Below are 18,818 nucleotides of genomic sequence, written 5' to 3'. Positions count from 1 at the left end.
CTTGTGCCTCTACTCCCCTGCCTTCCGTGGACACAGTGCTGGGAGGGACCAGCTTTTAAGCTCAGGCGCGCCCCCCCCCCCAAGTCACGAGTCCCCTGCTAACCCCGAAGGGCTTCTTTTTGAAATGTACAAGAGCCCACTGGGGTCAGGTGCCACAGGGACCACATGGCCTGCGCTCCCTGTTGGGCTTCCGTTTTTGAACTGTAGCAAGAACCTGGTAGAGCTCTTGCTACAGTTCAAAGGCAGAGGAGCCCTTATCAATTAACTGAATAGTCAATGGAAATCCCACCGACTATTCAATTAGTTAACCTAAATTTAACATCCCTAGTTAGGATAAAAAGCCTAAAAGGAAGGCCAGATGATAAGAACAGGACATACCTCCAAAAGGTTGTAAAATTAAACACTCAAAATTAGGAAATGCCATAATTAAGGTAAGTCACATAACCTAATTCAGCTACCCTGTTTCAATTCAGTTTTTAATCACACATTCCCCCCCCCCCACAAAACCTGTCTCATTTAGTTACTGAACATTTATACTCCACAGTCAATATGTTGCTCCAGTCCTTATTTAAAAACACCACTCAAACCTACCATTGAATAAAAAGTTATTTATTTTTCAGAGCTGTTTATATGGTACTCTCACCACCAGTTAACTTATCCTTACAACATCCCTGTAAGATTAGGTAGTATTATCCCCATTTAACATATGGAGAATTGAAGCACAAAGAGATTAAGGCCAAAATTCTCAATACTCTCCACTAAATTTGGATGTGTAGCTTGGAACATCCAGGGCCTGATTTTTCAGAATAGTTTGTATATTTTACATATTCAATGCAGAACTCCCATTTACTTAGTTACAAGTTTTGGTATAAGACTTAAGAAGAAAAAGCAAAAAACTGAAAAACAAAATTCTATAATGAGGAACATGAGCATACAAAATATTTTTTCACAACCAGCTGAGCTGTTGTAATTAAACTTTAAAAAACTAAACTAAAATAAAAAACCTGAGGCAGACACCCTGAATGGAAAAACTTCAACTCAAACAAGTTAAATCCGCCAAAATTTCAAGCAACTAAGAGAACATGGTCTGTAATTCTACTGGTGGAGAAAAGAACAAAATTCAGAAAACTTAGTGCCATCTTTGCCTCTAACATGATCTACCTGTTTGTCTGATCCTTACTTTGTGTGCCATATCAAGTAAAAATTGTATATTTTAGGAACAGAAACCGTATTGCCACTTACGAGGTGCATCTTCCATAAGAATGCTTGGAAAAAGACAAGAAGACTCAAAAGACCTTTTAGAAGACCTTTTAAATAACAACAGCACTAGAATAATTTTATATTGTGTCTAGCAGCAAAATCAAGTCTGAAAACAACAGCCAATTCACCAGGCATAAGATATGTAGATGTATGTATCCAAAGGCAGATTTAAGTGACTCTAGATGACCAGACACTTAAAAAATATAGCCAGACAATACCCTGCCTCTAAAACAAACAAAAACAAACCAAAAAACCCACATCTGCAACATTTTATAAAATAATGTAAAAATAAAGTTTGGCAGTGGCTTTTGTTTTCTCTGAAATAGCATTGGCTATTAATAGTTATAATAAAATATTGGCTTAATAAACAATTTTCAGTTAGTATTTGCTAAGTTTTGCAAATTTGCAGTTCTCTCTTTTCTCAAGGCCAGATTTTGCCATCGTGTGTGCGTGCGTGCACGCACGAGTGTGCGCTCCCTCCTATCACTTTAGTAACTGGATACCATCAGACTATGTGAGAGCAGCAAGACCTCTAAGACAAAATAAGGTACTATACTCATGGTTATGGATGACAGAAAAATAACACTCAATGTGCACACATTTGGAACTGCTAATTAATTGCTAATTAATTGTTGATCAAAAAAATGAAATTTGATTACCTAAAATAAGAAGACTACAGTACATTTTTTATGTGGAAATATGGTTGATAAGAAATCAGATCGTACGCCACTCACTGAAGTTTTCAAACAAATTACTTTCATGTCTTCTCCCTTGTTGCCCCCTTCGCTTCAGGAAAAACTCACTGTAAACATCCACAAAGCTAATTTATGATGATCCTTCAGAGGCCTCCTTTGCTGTGATGCCTTAAAAAAAATCCGTCCCCACACGGCAATGGTTAGAAGTGTCCAATCTGCTGAGATCACTCCCTTTCATGACAACCAGTATTGTTTTACTGTTTCTTTGTACTCCTCCGTCTGTAGACATGTTGTCTCATCTTTTGCTTAGATACTACACTTCCTTTTGTTCGGTCTTTGCACAGCAGCTAGTATAAGGGGGTTTCCAGCACTATGGTAACACTACTACTAACAACATTCCAGATCCATCCTTAGCATGGGTTGTAAAGCTCTAAAGCCAGCAATACCTAGGGCTGTGGTCTCCAAACTTTCTACGCCCAAGATCACTTTTTAAATGTCAGAACAAGCCAAGATCTACCGCCTCATTCTTCCCCCAAGACCCCACCCCTTCCTTGAAGCCCCACCCTATCTGTCCTCCTCCTCTCCATCACTTGCTATCCCCACCCCTTCTACACTCTCAGGGTACAGCTACACTGCTGCTTTTTTCCCTGATTCTTTTGTAGGAAGAGGTTTTTCCAACATTTGGCCTGTCTAGACTGGACCAAATGTCAGAAAAAACCCTTCTTTCGGAAGCCCCTTTATCCCTTGTGGAACAAGGAATACAGGGGTTAGAAGAACACATCCCTGGATGCAGAAGAGTTTTTCCGGGATACTTCTGGAATCCACACAGATTTGCAGTGTGTGGATGGTGCAGAAGTGTTGTGGCAGATGATGGAGGATGTGGGAGTGCAGGAGTTTGGGGATGTGAGAGGCTCAGGACGTGGGGGGTGCAGGAGTGTTATGATGCTGTGACCAGATGGGGGCTTGGCCCCAATTGGGGGTTTGTTGGCCAGGCTTAATTTTTAAATAAAATATGTCAAACACAAAAAGTTCCACCATTGTCTTTATTTATGAGAAGGGTGGGGAACCTGTTTTGAGTCAGGGGTCACTGACCCACAGAAAAGTAGTTGGAGCCACACAAGTGAGATGCAAAAAAATAACTCCTCCAAACCCCTACCCTCTAAGCCTCAGTAATGTGGCCCCAACTGTGCTGGTGGGAGCAGGGGACATGGTACTGGGGAAGGGTGCTAGTGGGTGCTCCCCCAACCCCAGGCCAATTAGGGCGCTGCGCGCTACTCGCAGATCAGGGGCAGAGCGGAGAAGGCTTCGGGCGCTCCCCCGCTCCCTTAATTGGCCTGGGGGTGGGGAAGCACGTGAAGCCTGCCCTGCCAGGAACACGTGGTGCTTTGAAACGCCGTGCGCTGCTCACAAGGCAGGTGAGAGGGCAGAGGAGGCTTTGCGTGCTCCCCTGACCCCATGCCAATCAGGGCCTGGGGTTGGGGGAGCTGCGAGAAGCTTCCTTCGTTCTGCCCCGGCCCTGCAAGGAGCCCGTGGCACTTCCAAGTGCCACGGGCTCCTCGTAGGGCAGGAGTAGGCTTCCCTCACTCCCCCATCCCAAGGCCCGGATTGGCCTGGGGGTCGAGGAGCGTGCCAAGCCTCTTCCAGGACATGGGTGCCTAGTGGGAAGGGGAGGGAAAAGGGGCTCCCCTACCCCCAGACCAATCATGGCCTGGGGGTGGATTAGCCCTGCTCCTTCCCATTTAGGCCCGCCCCTTCTGGGGTGACCTGGGGCTACTTCAACATTTTTTGAAGTGACCCCCAGGCAAAAATTATTGCCCACCCCCGAGTTAGAGGCTGCCCAACTGCAGAACCACTGACAAAGTCCACCACACTTTTCTCCCTAAGGGAAAATGGCAGTCCAGCCTTCAATCCTTTTACTACATCTACATTCATTAAGCTTATTCTTAACTCAAATGGGTCGGAATTAAAGTAGTTAGATACTACCTTTAATTTAAACCTACCTTTCCACTTCTATATCGGTTTACAAAATCCATATAATTCTTTGTTTCTCTTCCCACATGGGTTGGGTGAGAAATGCAGGCAGAATCACATCAAATCAAGTAGTCCTGAGCAAATATATAAGTAATGCTAAGTAAAACAGAGAAGAATTTTAATTTTTTTAGAAATGTCAGTGTCAATCTTTAAATAGGCTATTAACGTAGTATATAAGTAATATAATAGACTATAAAAGCATGCTGAACAAAAATGTATATGGTATTGTAGCACTGATAGTACTATTACAGCAAAGTTTGTGTCAACATTTGCATTATAAAGTTTGACTTCTAAAAAGATGTAACTTGGTTATATAAATTTACTCCTAAAATGAAACTCCATATTTAAGAATTAGCTAAAACTATTTTTCAAAAAAGGAATCACTGTCATTTTGCGTATTTCTCTTAGTGAATACCAGTAACTTTTAGGGCTGTCAAATTATTAAAAATTAATGATGAATTGAGAGATAAAAAAATCTTGATTAATCACAGTTTCAGTTGCACTGTTAAACAGAATGCCATATTATTTATCTATGTTTGGGTGTTTTTTACATTTTCAGTTATTACACGGGATACCCCCCCATCAGCTGGGAGAGATTTGCTGCTCTGTCCTCAGCAGGGAACTGCTGCTGTCGCTGAGGGAGAAGTGCTCCTCCCCATACCAGGTAACTCCATGCGTGAGTACCGAGCCGCTGGCTGGGCAACGCTCATTAAGCAGCTGCAGGGCTGTAGTGCTGTGCAGCTTAGAGGGAACACTGATTATAGGGTGAAAAACTACAGATAGGATGCCATAAATTTAACCAAACTTGTATGTCTTAGCGATTGGCTGAACAAGAAGTAGGACACTGGACTTATCAGCTCTAAGTTTGACATATCTTATTTTTGAGTGTAATTATGAAACAAAAACAAATTTACACATGTAAGTTCTACTTTCCACAGTGAAGAGATTGCACTACAGGTTGGCACTCCCTGGTCTGGCATCGTCAGGACTGACCAGTCCCAAACAAGAGAATTTTCTGGACCGAGGAGGTTCCTCTACCATCTGCACCAAGGCCGCTGGCTCCCAGGCTCTGGCTCCCTCTATCCACCTTCCCAAATTGCCTGTCCACCCTATTGCCACCACAGCCCCCACCCCCCTAGTTACACATTGCCACAGTTCCCCAACTCCACGTTGCTGCAGGCAGTCAAACTTCTTCATCTGCCCAGCTCCGTGCTGCTGCGGGTAGCCACAGTTCCCCTGCCCGGCACTGCCACAAACTGCTAGGGTTCTTCGGCCCAGACCCAGCACTTTTTTGCAGGGGTCTGGCCCCAATGGCCCTGGCCCTCCTACCATTAGGCTCACAGGCTCCCTGGTCAAGGAGCATCCATGGTCCGACTTTAGCACAGATGTTGTAAGACTAGAAAGTGCCGGTTTTCAGAAGTTCAATCTGTACCTGAATGAGGTGAATTAAAAAATACTATTCTGTTTACCTTTATTACCATGAAAATATTTGTAATAGAAAATAACGTGACTACTGTCCACTTAATATTCTATGCAGTAACTAAAAATCAATATTTGAAAATAAATACCAATTTTAATTCCACCACTTGATGATAAAGAGTAGCTACACAATAATAAGGTTGCAAGGCTCCCTATACAGATTCGCGTTAGCTGTTCAGCTATTTTCATAATTGCGTAACTTTCAGTAGAGGGGCTATAATGAGGCATACATACTAATGAAAGGAAATTTCACAGGCTTCTAGGTTAGTAGTCCTTAAAAGAAGAAGGAAGTGTAGGATGCAGGATTATTTTCCATTTGGTCACTGGTAAGAATCCAGATAAAGTCAGAAGTGCTCAGAAATGTGATTTTTTTTTTAAAGTAACCTATGTGTAACAATCCCAGTTTTAATTAGCACTGTTCTTGGCAGTCTCAAATGCCAGTGATTGAAAGGAAATGGTGACAACTATGCTATGAATACTCCCTCTAATTCAGAGAATTGAGGAACAGTAGCAGGATATCATAAGGAGAGCCTTTGACAGCCATCACTTCATTTTAACTCCTGTTTGATTAGGCAACTTTCTTCCTAACTACTGACAAGCTGTTATTTCACAAGGACCAAGTTCTGGAAATAAGGTGTGTGCATCCATGAAAAAAAAACATACAACAAAGCAGAAAATATGTCTGAGAGAGAAAATAGCTCCCCAAAGAAAGTACTGCACAATTAATTGGGCACTTTTGCACAACTAATGAGGAAGTTCTCGACTTTTTATGTTGATGTTTGACTGCTGCTAGACTGTGTGTTCCAGCAACAAATAATGTTCCATTAAAACTAATGTATTTGAATTAAGAACAAAGATAATATCCACAAAGCTTCAATGTATTGTTCTGAATGGCATGCATACAATATTAGTGAGTGTAATTATCCAGCATGTTTTAAAAAAGCATACCAACTGTAATAGGGACCCACTGTATTGTGTATACACTTTTACATATCCTTATTTTGAGAACAGTGAAGGGTTACAGAAATCATTAGATGGTTTCTTATGCTTTCATCTTGCTGCTCCCTCTATGGACTTTGTTTTTTTAAAACAAAGATAGGGTGAAATTAGCTGAAAGAAGTTCTAAGAGGAACTTAAAAGGAAACAAGTTGAGGCTACAACAGGATCAAGCAGTCTGCTCCAGGAAGTGGGCTCGGCCTGAGAGAATGCAAACTCCACATAAGGTAGCTGCTTTGCTCAGTAGGTAGATGTATCCAAATTAGCAAGGGCCATCCAATGAAGAGGTGAAACCTCCTCTACAGTTAAGAGATCTGTTTATTGTAAGAAGAAGTAGGAAGTTACTTGCTGCAACTCCACTATTAAAATACTAGCTGAAGTTACCCAGTGTTGCTCGGGAAACCGGAGGAATAGAACGTAGAAAAACAGTAGTCCATTCTCTTTTTCTGAATGGTAGAAAAGTTGCACTGATTTCTATAGGGATTAAAATATAGGTCCGCGTCACGGCCGGGGGGGGGGAGGTTACACGCGGGAGGGGCGCCCCAGCTCACACCCAGGGCAAGGAGGCAAGGGGGGGGTGCCCGAGCAGTTATGTGCATGGGGGTCAGGGCACTGTGTGCTGGCGCAGGAGAGAGAAAGAGGGTCGCTTATGTAACCTTGTGGGCGGGAGGGGTGAGTCCCGGATGGCGCTGGGGGCCACAGGCGGTGGGCATGGGATCTAGGGTGGGCGGGGTAGCCCTTGCAGCGCAGTGCGGTGGGTTGCCTTTTGATTTTTACAGCTTGAGTTCGGGCCCAATAGGGTCCAAAAGTACCTTAAAACCTTTTTCTGGAGGAAAGGTTACCCCATGCAAAGTTTGGTTGTGGTAGCTTTTATAATGCCCGAGTTATTAGCAAGCAAGCAAGCAAGCAAGCAAGCAAGCAAGCAAGCAAGCAAGCAAGCAAGCAAGCAGTCTCCTTTATATGTTAGATAATACAATAATTAAATTTAAAAATTCCTAAATGGTAACTACTTCCTGCCAACTTTTGAAGAAAATCAAATCACTGAGCGGGTGTAAAGGTAAGCACCTAAAAATGAGGTTAGCACCTCAACAACTCCTGAGGTGCTAAGAGAATATTTTATTCTTTTTAGTTTATTCAATTTGTCCTAGTTCAGCAGCTCATGTAAAATTAAAAACAAAACACAACAAAACCAAACACACACATCTGGGAACTGAAAAAGCAGAAAAGCTCATCTTCATCTTCCAATATAAGAACAAAATCTAGGGGTGACAGAATGAGCTTTAAAACTCTGAAGAACAAAGTAATCAGAAATGAGTTCAATTCACTAACTACAGAGAATACTTTGTTTAGGAGATCAGATAGCTTTAGATGCAAAATATATTTTGATAATTTCTTAGGTAGCCACACATTTAAGGCTGTTTAATTTATGTAAAAAATCCTGGTTTGGTGAATTAATTCAGTTTGAATTTACATCCAACTATAACTTGACAAAAGTCACAAGTAAAAAGAAATCATTTCTCATTTTTCTCACTTACAAATGCATCCATTCTCCATTTTCTAAAAAACAAATGCAAAAATTAAAAATGTTAATGTTAATCTATAAATAAATCTATATATTGCTTAAATAAGTATGTATACATATAGTGCATTCCCCTTAGCTCACAAGAAATAGCAGCACATTTAGTGGAAAGGCTATATTTAGTTTCAAATCAACATATTTTATTGGTTACCTACAAAACAAATAAAAAAATAGTTGCTTACTGCTGTCTGACACACATTGCTCATGTCCATTCAAAGTAAGCATATGCACACCATCTGCACAGTCCCTCAGTGGTACCTGTCAGGTTGACCATGGAGCCCCTGCAGTTGTGCCTTCATGGTGGCACAGATACATACAGATACCCACCGACCTGCCATCTCTTCAGTTCCTTCTTATTAGATACTCAGACAGACCGGAGGTGGATGGGGCTTGGCATGGACACGAATAACATCTCAAAGAACAATTTAGAGAGGTAGGTAACCATTGTTTCTTCTTTCAGAGCTTCCTCATTTTGATTCCAAGCAGATAACTCCCAAGACTTATCTAGGAAGTGGGTGGAATTGCTGACTGTAGAACCGCGCTGCCAAAAACTTCATCATTTCTGGCCTGCTGCATAATGGTGTAGCATGATGGAAAGTTGCGGATGAATGACCTTGTCACTACTCTGCGGATGTCTTGGATAGGAACTTGTGCCAGGAACACCACTGGGTGTATTCCAAGAATTAAAATTATAGCAACTAAGGATTACCTACTGGTTGGCAATCCAAAGCTGGAGTCCTCCAGCCTCATAGAATATACCTGCCTAATGAAGAGGTCCAGTTTCTTTGCCTCCTGGAATGTAAGTGTCAGTCCCAGTTGTCCCTGTCTTTCCTTTTGGTTGACAGTTTCCACCATGAAGGTGCCTGCCTGAGGGCAAGAGTGAACAGGTAACCATATCATTTTGAAGGCACAAAATACTTCTTTTCCACCCCTTTTGCAGTGGGGTAGGGAAGAGAAGTGGGTCTTTGCCACAGTCCTTCAGTAGTGTTGCGAATGGTCATAATGAAAGGCAAAGGACCTTCGGGCACCAAAAATGTCGATCCGAAAGGTTTGTCTCCTCAGACATCTCTTCTGCCTTTATGACCAAATTTTGAGCCACCCTTCTAATCCACATCTTAGATGTGACTACTGCTACTTCACCAGGGAAGGAGGAGAAGGAAGATGCCCACAGGAGCCCTGTGTCTTCCTGCGGCTCTGGTTTGTGGTGATCCCTCCATTCTGAAAAGCCCTGTATGGTACCAGGAGCTGATGTGATCTTTGGGCCCAGACTGGTCTCAGTACCAGCTGCAATGCCACATTCCACTGCAGGCTTGGTATCAGTGTACATGCCCATCTTTTGTCCTTGTCGAGGTTTCTGGCCCACAGATGTTGATAAAGGGGCCCATGTCTCCAAAAACATTCACAAGTATATGGACACCAGTTCTTGTGCTTGGTGGTAGGTCCATGCATGCCAGAAGGGGCACTGAGCCATGCCTGCCATGACAACACAAGTAATGGCTGCTCCTCTTCTTGTTTGAAGTATGCTGAGAGCAGTGACATCTTCACCTAGAGGCATACAACTCTGCCTCTGAATGTTATGAAGACTGACACTTATGACCAAGGTAGTATAGAATGAAACAGTGCCAGGGAGCAATGCTGCATCATTGCCAGCTTGCTCCTAGAGGACATGGTGCATCTTTGCAGCACTGATACACATGTGGGGGACTGTGCTGTCACCACTATGAGGTCCCTACACACCTTAACAGCGTCTCCTCCTGAGGCACCAGGAAGTCCACTAGAATTAGACTCAACAGACCTCACTGAGGCCAGAATTGAAGATGCCAGCTGGATCGGAGCTGGAGCAAGGTGTCACAGCATGGCTGGTGCCTCCACATTCCACTGCTTTAATAGGAGAGTAACTTCTGTCTTCTTTCTTTTGGGTGGCAATGACAAATGGGAGCAGTACCTAATACTCAAACTGGAGGTGATCTTCAGGGCCAGGGAAGGGCAATACTGAAGGTCCCAGGAGACCGAGTCCTTTCTCAGCACCACGGTCTCTTACTGAAGCTAGCACATTCTGCAACCAAGTGCTGGGTTTGGGAACTGGATGCTGCCTGTGCCAGCTGGGGATGAAGGACTCCAATAGTAGTTTCAGTCTAAAGTCCCTCTCCTTTTTCTTTCTTGGACAGAAGCCACTATAGCAGTGATGAACAATATGTGGCCCATCAGGGTAATTAATTGCGGGCTACAAGACATTTTGCTGATGTTGACAGTTGCATTTGCTGGCACATGCAAGCACCACCTTCCGCAACTCCCAGTCACCATGGTTCACCATTCCCGGCTAATGGGCGTTATGGAAGTGGTGCCTACAGGCAAAGGGACTGCAAAGACGTGGTGGCCACCACTTCCAGCAACTCCCATTGGCTGGGAACTGCAAACCATGGCCACTGGGAGCTATGGAGGGCAGTGCCAGCAGACCAGTTAGTATCAGCAAAATGTCACATGGCTGACAACCAGATTATCCTGATGAGCCCACCACTGATCTACAGTTTTTGCACTTCTCAGTGTGATGTACTTCCCGAAACACTTTAAACAGGAGTCGTGTGGATCTCCCTTTGATACAGGTAGGACCTGCACAGCATGAACCCATGACTAGGTTCATGGGAGAGGAAACATGGTACTGGGAACCCCAAACTGTTCTGCCTGCTTCAGGGTGGGGTTTTTTATGTTTTGTTAAGTTTAGAGCATCTCTCCCCCAATCCCTAACCCTAAAGTAAACCAGGCATGGAATTTTCAGCAATATCCATATCTAGAACACCTTGTAAGAGGAGATATATAAGTGAACAGGGAATGTTTAGACAGATGCAATCAGGTCATTTCTCTTTAATTCTGGGTTTGGTTGAACTCTTCTGTGCTGAGTTATGTCCTCCCTGTAACTTTTAAACTGAATCAGGGAAGCAGTTCTGTGTTTTTGATCTGCCTTTTTTCCCCCAGTTGCTCTAACAGCTAGTAACCAATGATGCTTTACCAAATATATCTTTGTTTGATTAATAAATTCACTTTTTAAGACTGTGATCTGATTCCACTGTCCTAGAAGGCAGGAGGTTCTGTGTGCCTGAGACTGAAGGTCAGGGTATGTCTACACTACCCTCCTAGTTCGAACTAGGAGGGTAATGTAGGCATACCGCACTTGCAAATGAAGCCCGGGATTTGAATTTCCCGGGCTTCATTTGCATAAGCGGGGAGCCGCCATTTTTAAAACCCCGCTGGTTCGAACCCCATGCAGCGCGGCTACACAGGGCACGAACTAGGTAGTTCGGAACGAGGTGTACCGGTAGTTCGGAATAGGAAGCCTAGTCCGAACTACCTAGTTCGAGCCCAGTGTAGCCGCGCTGCATGGGGTTCGAACCAGCGGGGTTTTAAAAATGGCGGCTCCCCGCTTATGCAAATGAAGCCCGGGAAATTCAAATCCCGGGCTTCATTTTCAAGTGCGGTATGCCTACATTACCCCGCTAGTTCGAACTAGCGGGGTAGTGTAGACATACCCTCAGCTATTAAAAACATATACAGTAAAACTCCGATGGTCCGGCATCTGACGGTCCAGCACTCCTGACGGTCCGGCACCATCAGGAACCCGGAATTGCTCCGGGTAGCCGGACCATTGGAGCTGCTCTGCCCCCAGCTTCCCCGATTCAGCCACTGCTAAAACTGACCAGCGCTGAATCCGGGAAGCAGGGGGCAGAACAGCTGGAGTGCTGCCGGGTAGGTCCAGTAGCCCTGCCCCTCGGGGCTGCAGGACCAACCCAGCAGCACTCCAGCTGTCCTGGATTCAGCCGCTGCTGAAATTGACCAGCGGCTGACTTCAGGAAGCCCGAGACAGAGCTGCTCTGCCCCAGCTTCCTGGAATCAGCCGCTGCTGGTCAGTTTCAGCAGCAGCTGACTTGGGTACACCTGGGACAGAGCAGCTGGGGTGCTGCTGGGTTGGTCTTGCGGCGCCAAGGGTCGGCGCTACCGGACCAACCCGGCAGCACTCCAGCTGCTCTGCTGCAGGTGTCCCCGATTCAGCCGCTGCTGAAACTGACCAGCAGCGGCTGAATCAGGGATGCCTGGGGCAGAGCCGGACTATTGGAAAGGGGGGCTATGAGGGGGTCTGGGGTAGCATCCTCCCACCCCACCCCAGATCCCCTCATAGCCCCCCCCTTCTGATAGTCCAGCATATCTGATAATCCGGCACCCCCTGGGTCCTAAAGGTGCCGGATTATCGGAAGTTTACTGTAGTTTGTTTTCAGAGTCTCTCCTGAGAAAGCATTACAGAACTTGGGGTTAACGCACAACAAGAAATTCCCACGTGCATCTTTCTGGGCTCTCAAGAGTTTTTTGTATTTAGGTGGTGGTAGTGTATCACCCAGATCAGGAAATTTGTGACCTAGATGAGTTCTTTTTTTTTTTTTTTTTAAACAAAAGCCTTTACTGCCAGGGTATTTGAAGGTCTTGTGTGGGCCCCCAGCTTCTACACTCGAAGTAGGAGTGTGGAGAACAGCCTTGACATAGACCAATCAGTAACTTTAATATCTCCAAAGATACTGTAACAAATTATAAAACCATCAATTTGTGAGCATCTGATAATAGAGTAATCAGGAACATCCACCATGAATGTGTCAAGAATAAGTCATCCTGAACCAACCTAATTTTCACGTTTGTCAAAGTTACTGGCTTAGTGAATATGGAAGACGTTATAGAATTTTGATTTTAAGTTAAGGCTTTTGATACAGTCCCATACATTATAATAAATAAATTAGGGAAATGTGGTTTTGATGAATACAACAAGGTGGATGTACAACTTGTTGAAAGGCCATACTCAAAGAGTGGTTATTAACAGCTTGCTGTCAAATTGGGAGGATGTATCTAATTCCTGAAAGAGGTCTGAGAGTCTTGAAATTATTCATTATTTTCATTAGTAACTTGAATAAATGAGGGGCAAGTATGCTTAAATTTTGTTGATGACAGAAAGCTGCAAGGAGAGTATTGCAAACACTTTGAAGAACAGGACTAGATGAAAAATTAACTTTGACAAATTAGAGAATTTTTGAAGTCAACAAGATAAAAGTCAATAAAGACAAATGCAAAGTACTTCACATAGGAAGGAAAAAAATCAGATGCGCAACTACAAAATGGGAATACATGGTTAGACAACAGTAATGAAAAAATATCTGGGGACTGCAACAGATCATAAATTGAATACAGGTCAGCAATGTGACTTGCAGTTGCAAAAAAAAAAAAAAAAAAAAAAAAAAAAGGCTAACATTCTTTTAATATCACAAGAAAGGCATGGGAGGTATCTGTCCTGCTTCACTCTGCATTAGAGAGGCCTCAGGTGGAGTCATCATCATCATCAACCATGGGCTCAACACTCATTGGTGTCCAATGCCTCCCTCACTATTTCCTTCCATCTTTCCCTGTCCAGTGCAGAGTAGCTAGTTTCTGTAGACTAGCTCTGCACTCATCTACTATATCATCTACCCATTCTCTGTGGAGTCTGCCTCTCCTATTCGGACCATCCATTGTGCCGAATACCAAGGTCTTACCTTATCGCTTGTCATTCATTCTGCAGATAAGCCCGATTAAATGTAACTTCCATTGTATAACCTTCTGCAGTAGGTTCTCTTTTGGCTATATCTGCCTATATAATTTCTCGTTGGTGACCTGCATCCATCCTACTCTCACAATCTTTCTATAACTCCTCCTCTTGAACGCAAATATCCTTCTCTTCGAGTCTTTCGTTATCACCCATGTCTTACAAAATGCTGCTACATACACACGTTTTCAAGACGCTCAGCTTCATTCCTAAACTAATCACTTTACTTTTCCAGATCTTATCCATTGCTTTCAAACTCGCTCTTGCTTTTGCTATTCTAGTCGCTATTTCCTTCTTCCAGTCTAGATCATATGTCATATTGCTCCCCAAATATGTGAACTTCTCTACTTTCTCTAATTTGACCCCATCTACACTGATCTTCCTTCCTAGTTCCTTAACTCCAAATACCAGTCTTCGTTTTATCGATATTCATGATCAATCCACACCGCTTACCTTCCTCATTTAGTACCTGCACCATTCTCGCTAACTTCTCTTCATCTTCCTTGACAAATACATCACCCACGAACCTCAAGTTGTTAATTCTCATCCGGTGCACAGTGTACCTCTTCCTTGATCTTGCCCATCGCTCTCTCTAGGTGTGTGATGACAATACTCGGCAATATCAGATCTCCTTGTCTAGTACCTCTACTCATTTTAAACCAACTTCCTAACTCTCCGCATGTTCTCACCACTGCCTCTGAATTATCGCTGATATCCTTCAACAACTGTATCAGTCTACAATCCACTCTGTATGAGTCCAATACCGCTCAAGTCACTTTCTGATCTATACTGTCAAGTGCCTTCTGAAAATTGACGAAGCAATTGTAGATGTTCTTGTTCTTTTGCCGAGCCTTCTCCACTATCAATCTTAGTGCCAATATCTGCTGTATGGTACTTCTATCTTTCCTGAATCCTGCTTGCTCATCCACTAGATGTTCTTCTATCATCAGCACCTTGCCAAGATGACTCGTTAAGGCAATCGTTCTGTAGTTCTTGCACTCCAACTTTCTTGTGTATTGTTACTAGCACAGATTTTATCTATTCCTTAGCTGCCTTCCCTTCTTTCCACGTTATATTACATAGTCGATGTATTTCCTGAATCAGACTTTCTCCGCCGTATTTGATCATCGCTCCCATGATCTTATTTCCAGGGCTCTTGTTATTCTTTAGTCGTTTCACTACTTTTTCTACTTCCTCCTTCAAAATATTGGTCTCGCTCTCAATGCTCGGCGGTGAGCTCTTTCAATTCTTCGATCAGTCTCTCTGAGACACTCGGGTCCAACAGTGCTTTGTACAGATCAGTACAATATCTCATCCATTGCTGCACAACCTTCTCCTTTTCATGAGCATCTTATCATTCTCGTCTTTGATCATCATCCGCTTCGGCTGACACTTGCTGTTAATATTCTTAATCTTATACACCTACCTGATCTTACATTCACCGTAATACCTCTCTATATCTTCACACTGCTCCTGTACTGTGTCCAATTCTGGGAGCAATATGTAAGGAAAGACATGAACAAACCAGGAAGAGAAAACTTATTCTATGAAGAAAAGTTTAATTAATGGGTCATGCTTAGTCTTGAAAAAAAGAAGAGCGGGAGGGAACTTAAAGTCTTTAAATATGTTAAGGCCATTAAAAAGAGGACAACCATCACTTGTTCTTCACGTCCACTGAAGGTAGAACAAGAACTAACAGGCTTCAATTGCAGTTAGGGAAGTTGAGGTAAGATATTAAGACAAAAACTTCAAACGTAAGAGGCAGTTGGTTAAGCACTGGAACAGGCTTCCAAGGAGGTTGTGGAATCCACATCACTGAAGGTTTTTATGAACAGATTAGAATAAACACCTGCCAGGGATAGTCTAGGGCAGAGGTCGTTAAACTATGGGGCGTGCCCCCCCTCCTGGGGCATGGAAGGGCAATCAAGGGGCACAGCAGGTTTTGGATAAGCCCCCATGGTTGGCAGGGAGAAAATACCACCCATTTTTTCTCCACTCGCAGCTCTGTTTCCAGCCCTGCTCCCATCCCCAGCTTCAGCCTCCTGACCTTAGTCTGCATCTTCCCCCTTCCCCAGGAGTTGCAGAAGTTTAGTTTGACTAATTGACTAGTCCATCGACTAGTCAAAGGCTGTGGCTCTGCCTTTTAATTCACTTAAAAGGCTGAAACATAGCAGGGGAGACCCTGCATGAGCCAGGACAGCTGATTCCCAGCTTGCACTGGAGGGAGGGCTGCCTCAGGGCTGCCTCAGCCAGGCCTCTTCCCAGCCCCACTCTAAGCACTGCCCATATTTCCCAAGCCCAGCAAAGCTGCCTTCTCCATAGATCAGCACAGTCCTGATTCCTGAGGCTTAGTCCTGGGATGCAGAGTTTTAACAGACCTAGCCATGTTAGCCAGGACTTTTCCCAGCTCCGATTATAGTAAATTTAGTATATGTTTTCATAGTTTTAAATAATGTTTAAAACAAAATAAAAAAAAATCAGCTCTTGAACTCATTTTTCATCCTCTTAGTTTAACCTTGTAGCCCCACCTGTGGCCTCGTCTTCACAGTGGAAGAGGGAAGGAGGAGTTTTTTGGGTTCTTTTAAATCTTGAGGCAGCTAATGTGCACGAACTATCTAGCCCATTCAAGAAACAGTGAAGATAGGACACTTTATAGTTTTACATAAGGTAAACTAGGTAAGGTCAGCATCAAGCAGAAAGAAAATCCTGGCCTCACCTAGTTTACCATTGCAGTAAAACTTAAGTGCCTTATTTTCACTGTGTTTCTTGCTTGGGATAGGTCATGCACAATAGCTGCCCCGAGGTTAAAATATATATATATATATATATATCTTTTTAAACCAGTGATGACAAGGCTCAAGAGTCAGCCACTATACGTACGGCACTCTTGCAAACACTCACAATACACATTTTTCAGACTATTACCAGTAAACTGTTAACACACCCAGGGAAGAACAAATTTTACTTCTGAATATTTTTAAGGCTAAAACAAGCAGGAAAATAAAATTTAACTTTTCAGGACTTCTTTATATAACAACGAAAAGCTGAAAAGAACACAAACATTATTTTTAAAAAATCCTTTGCAGATCACCTTTCAGGGCAGATTCTAGTATATTTCCAAGGTCCTCTAAATACGGAGACATGATGTGTCTGGAAAATTCTGCTATGCTGAAACAAAAGAATACCAAAAGCACAACTAACTGACAGTATGCTAAAGCTATGTCTACACTAGCATTTTTCTTGATAAAGTTTGTCAGTCACGGGTCTGAACTAGGGATGTATAATTCTGTTAGTTAACCATTCACATCCGTAGTCTGAACCCCCCCAACCAACATAAGTTTCACCAACAAAAGCACCAGTGTGGACCACAATATGTCATTAGGAGATGCTCTCCTGATGACTCAGCTGTTACTGCTTACTGAAGGTGGTTTAACTATGCCATGGGAGAGTTCTCCCCCATTGGCATAAACACCTATTGGGACACCCTATAGTAGCACAGCAGCAGTGATACAGCTGTGTTGCGGCTGTAAGCTTTGTTATGTAGAGACATAGCCTCATTCTCTTCCCTCCCCTGAGGAAGTACAGGCAAAATCCTTCAGGCTAAGCTAGCAGCACTAGTGATATTAATGATTAGTTTGATGTAGGTCCTCAGGAACATCACTGATTACATTAATCTGAGAGCCTTCTTGTTGGTACCTAGATTTCCTTATAGGTCTGCTGCTTAATGTCTCTCCCTAAACAGAAAAAATACAATGGAATTACCATTATTTTTTAAAAAGTGAACAGGAGATGGGGTTGCCTACAAATGGAGCAACTGGCAGCAGAACTGGAATAAAAGAGATGCTCTTCCAAACTAGAGGTTAAGGGTGACGAATAGACAAACCCCTAAGCCAGTCTGATCTCTCCTGAAGAAGCTGGGGTAGCCATGTGAAGGGTGAAGAAAGAGAAAAAACAAAACACTACAGTATCTTTATCTGCAGGATTGGCAATTTGAGAGTGGGGCACGAAGGAGAACCTGGGTGCTCTTGCTTAATTAAATATACACACACAAACTGGTGATAAGCATATGCCTTATTTGTGTGTGACAGAAAACAGATCACAAATATCTAAGTGTAGTTCTGCTATTTTTCATATATTAACATGAATATGGGGTTGTCTTCTTCATAGTTAAATCTTTAGCTGCATTTGAAGATGTGCTACACGGATTACTTTAAATAGATTTTGGGTTTAAACCCCACAGAAGAAAATAAATATTGATAGTCTAGAACTACAGAATGGGAAAGTATAAGAACCACAAGTTTAAGAAATGTATAGTCACAGAGAAGAAGAGATGCACAACAATCTGACCTATTGGATATTTTCTGCAGAATGGAATCCATGATCCCATCATCTTCTACAATCCTTGAGTTAAGAAGTTCTTCCTGTGCCGGGGAGAGATAAGGATATGAAATATTACGAGTCTCAAGTCTTCCCAAAAAAAGCCTGGCTTATTAGATGTGAAATCAATTGCAGAATAAAGTGCTATCATAAACTGTACATACAGACAAGGATTCTATCCCTATTAATGTTCTTTGCTAGAGTTAATAGGATAAATTGGGGTCCAGTTGGTGAAGTGTGTGTGCCTGTCAAACAAAAATTAAAGTTCTTTTGTGTGACACTAAAATACACCTATGGAAAGCAAAAATTTCTTCCAGATGGAGAAGGGGAGAAAATTTGGTAGTACAAAAACATGGACATTCTGGCCTTTGTGAAAAGACTTTATCCATCAGTCTGGTAAGAACTCAATTGAAAAATGTACTCCAGACACTTAAATTTTAGAAAACCTAACCTGTATAGCTTTCATCTTCTGTGATCATCGTTACTTTGACAGCTTGCAAAACACTGAAAATATTTATATTTTCAAAGTTAAATAATGAAGTTATGCAACACTACACAGCGTACTGGCATTAATCAAGCACACTAGGTCAAAACTTTAGTCCAGTTATTTAATGTATATATTATGCTAATATTCTAGAAAGTCCAACTAGATGTGAAGCCCCACTGTATGAGGAATTGTACAAACAAATAACCAAAGGTATTTTACAAGCATGCATTTTGTACAGTAGTCCTGTAACTGGTATATCTGTGGCACTTCAGAAGCTCCCTAACAGATGTGTTCCTTATG

General features: G+C 42.8%; 1 protein-coding gene across 3 annotated transcripts in view; it reads right to left on the bottom strand.

Moving 5' to 3' along the window:
* The window catches only part of SPRED1 (sprouty related EVH1 domain containing 1), a 118,653-nt gene that overhangs the window by 68,765 nt on the left and 31,070 nt on the right, over positions 1–18,818 (bottom strand). The window contains exon 1 of one of the 3 annotated variants that reach the window (XM_075927036.2): positions 18,002–18,049. The exons of 1 other annotated variant lie outside the window; for it this stretch is intronic. In XM_075927036.2, the coding sequence (XP_075783151.1) occupies positions 18,002–18,033 (32 nt within the window). In that variant the 5' untranslated portion in view covers positions 18,034–18,049. Of the gene's footprint in view, positions 1–3,955; positions 4,067–18,001; positions 18,050–18,818 lie in introns of those variants that run through there. One more of the 3 variants, XM_006132697.5, reaches the window with a different exon arrangement.

Source organism: Pelodiscus sinensis, chromosome 5, assembly GCF_052426305.1.
Source record: "Pelodiscus sinensis isolate ZL-2025 chromosome 5, ASM5242630v1, whole genome shotgun sequence".
Classification (NCBI taxonomy): Eukaryota; Metazoa; Chordata; order Testudines; family Trionychidae; genus Pelodiscus; species Pelodiscus sinensis.
The sequence above is the reverse complement of the archived record's forward strand: the minus strand, read 5'-3'. Positions and strand labels throughout refer to the sequence as shown.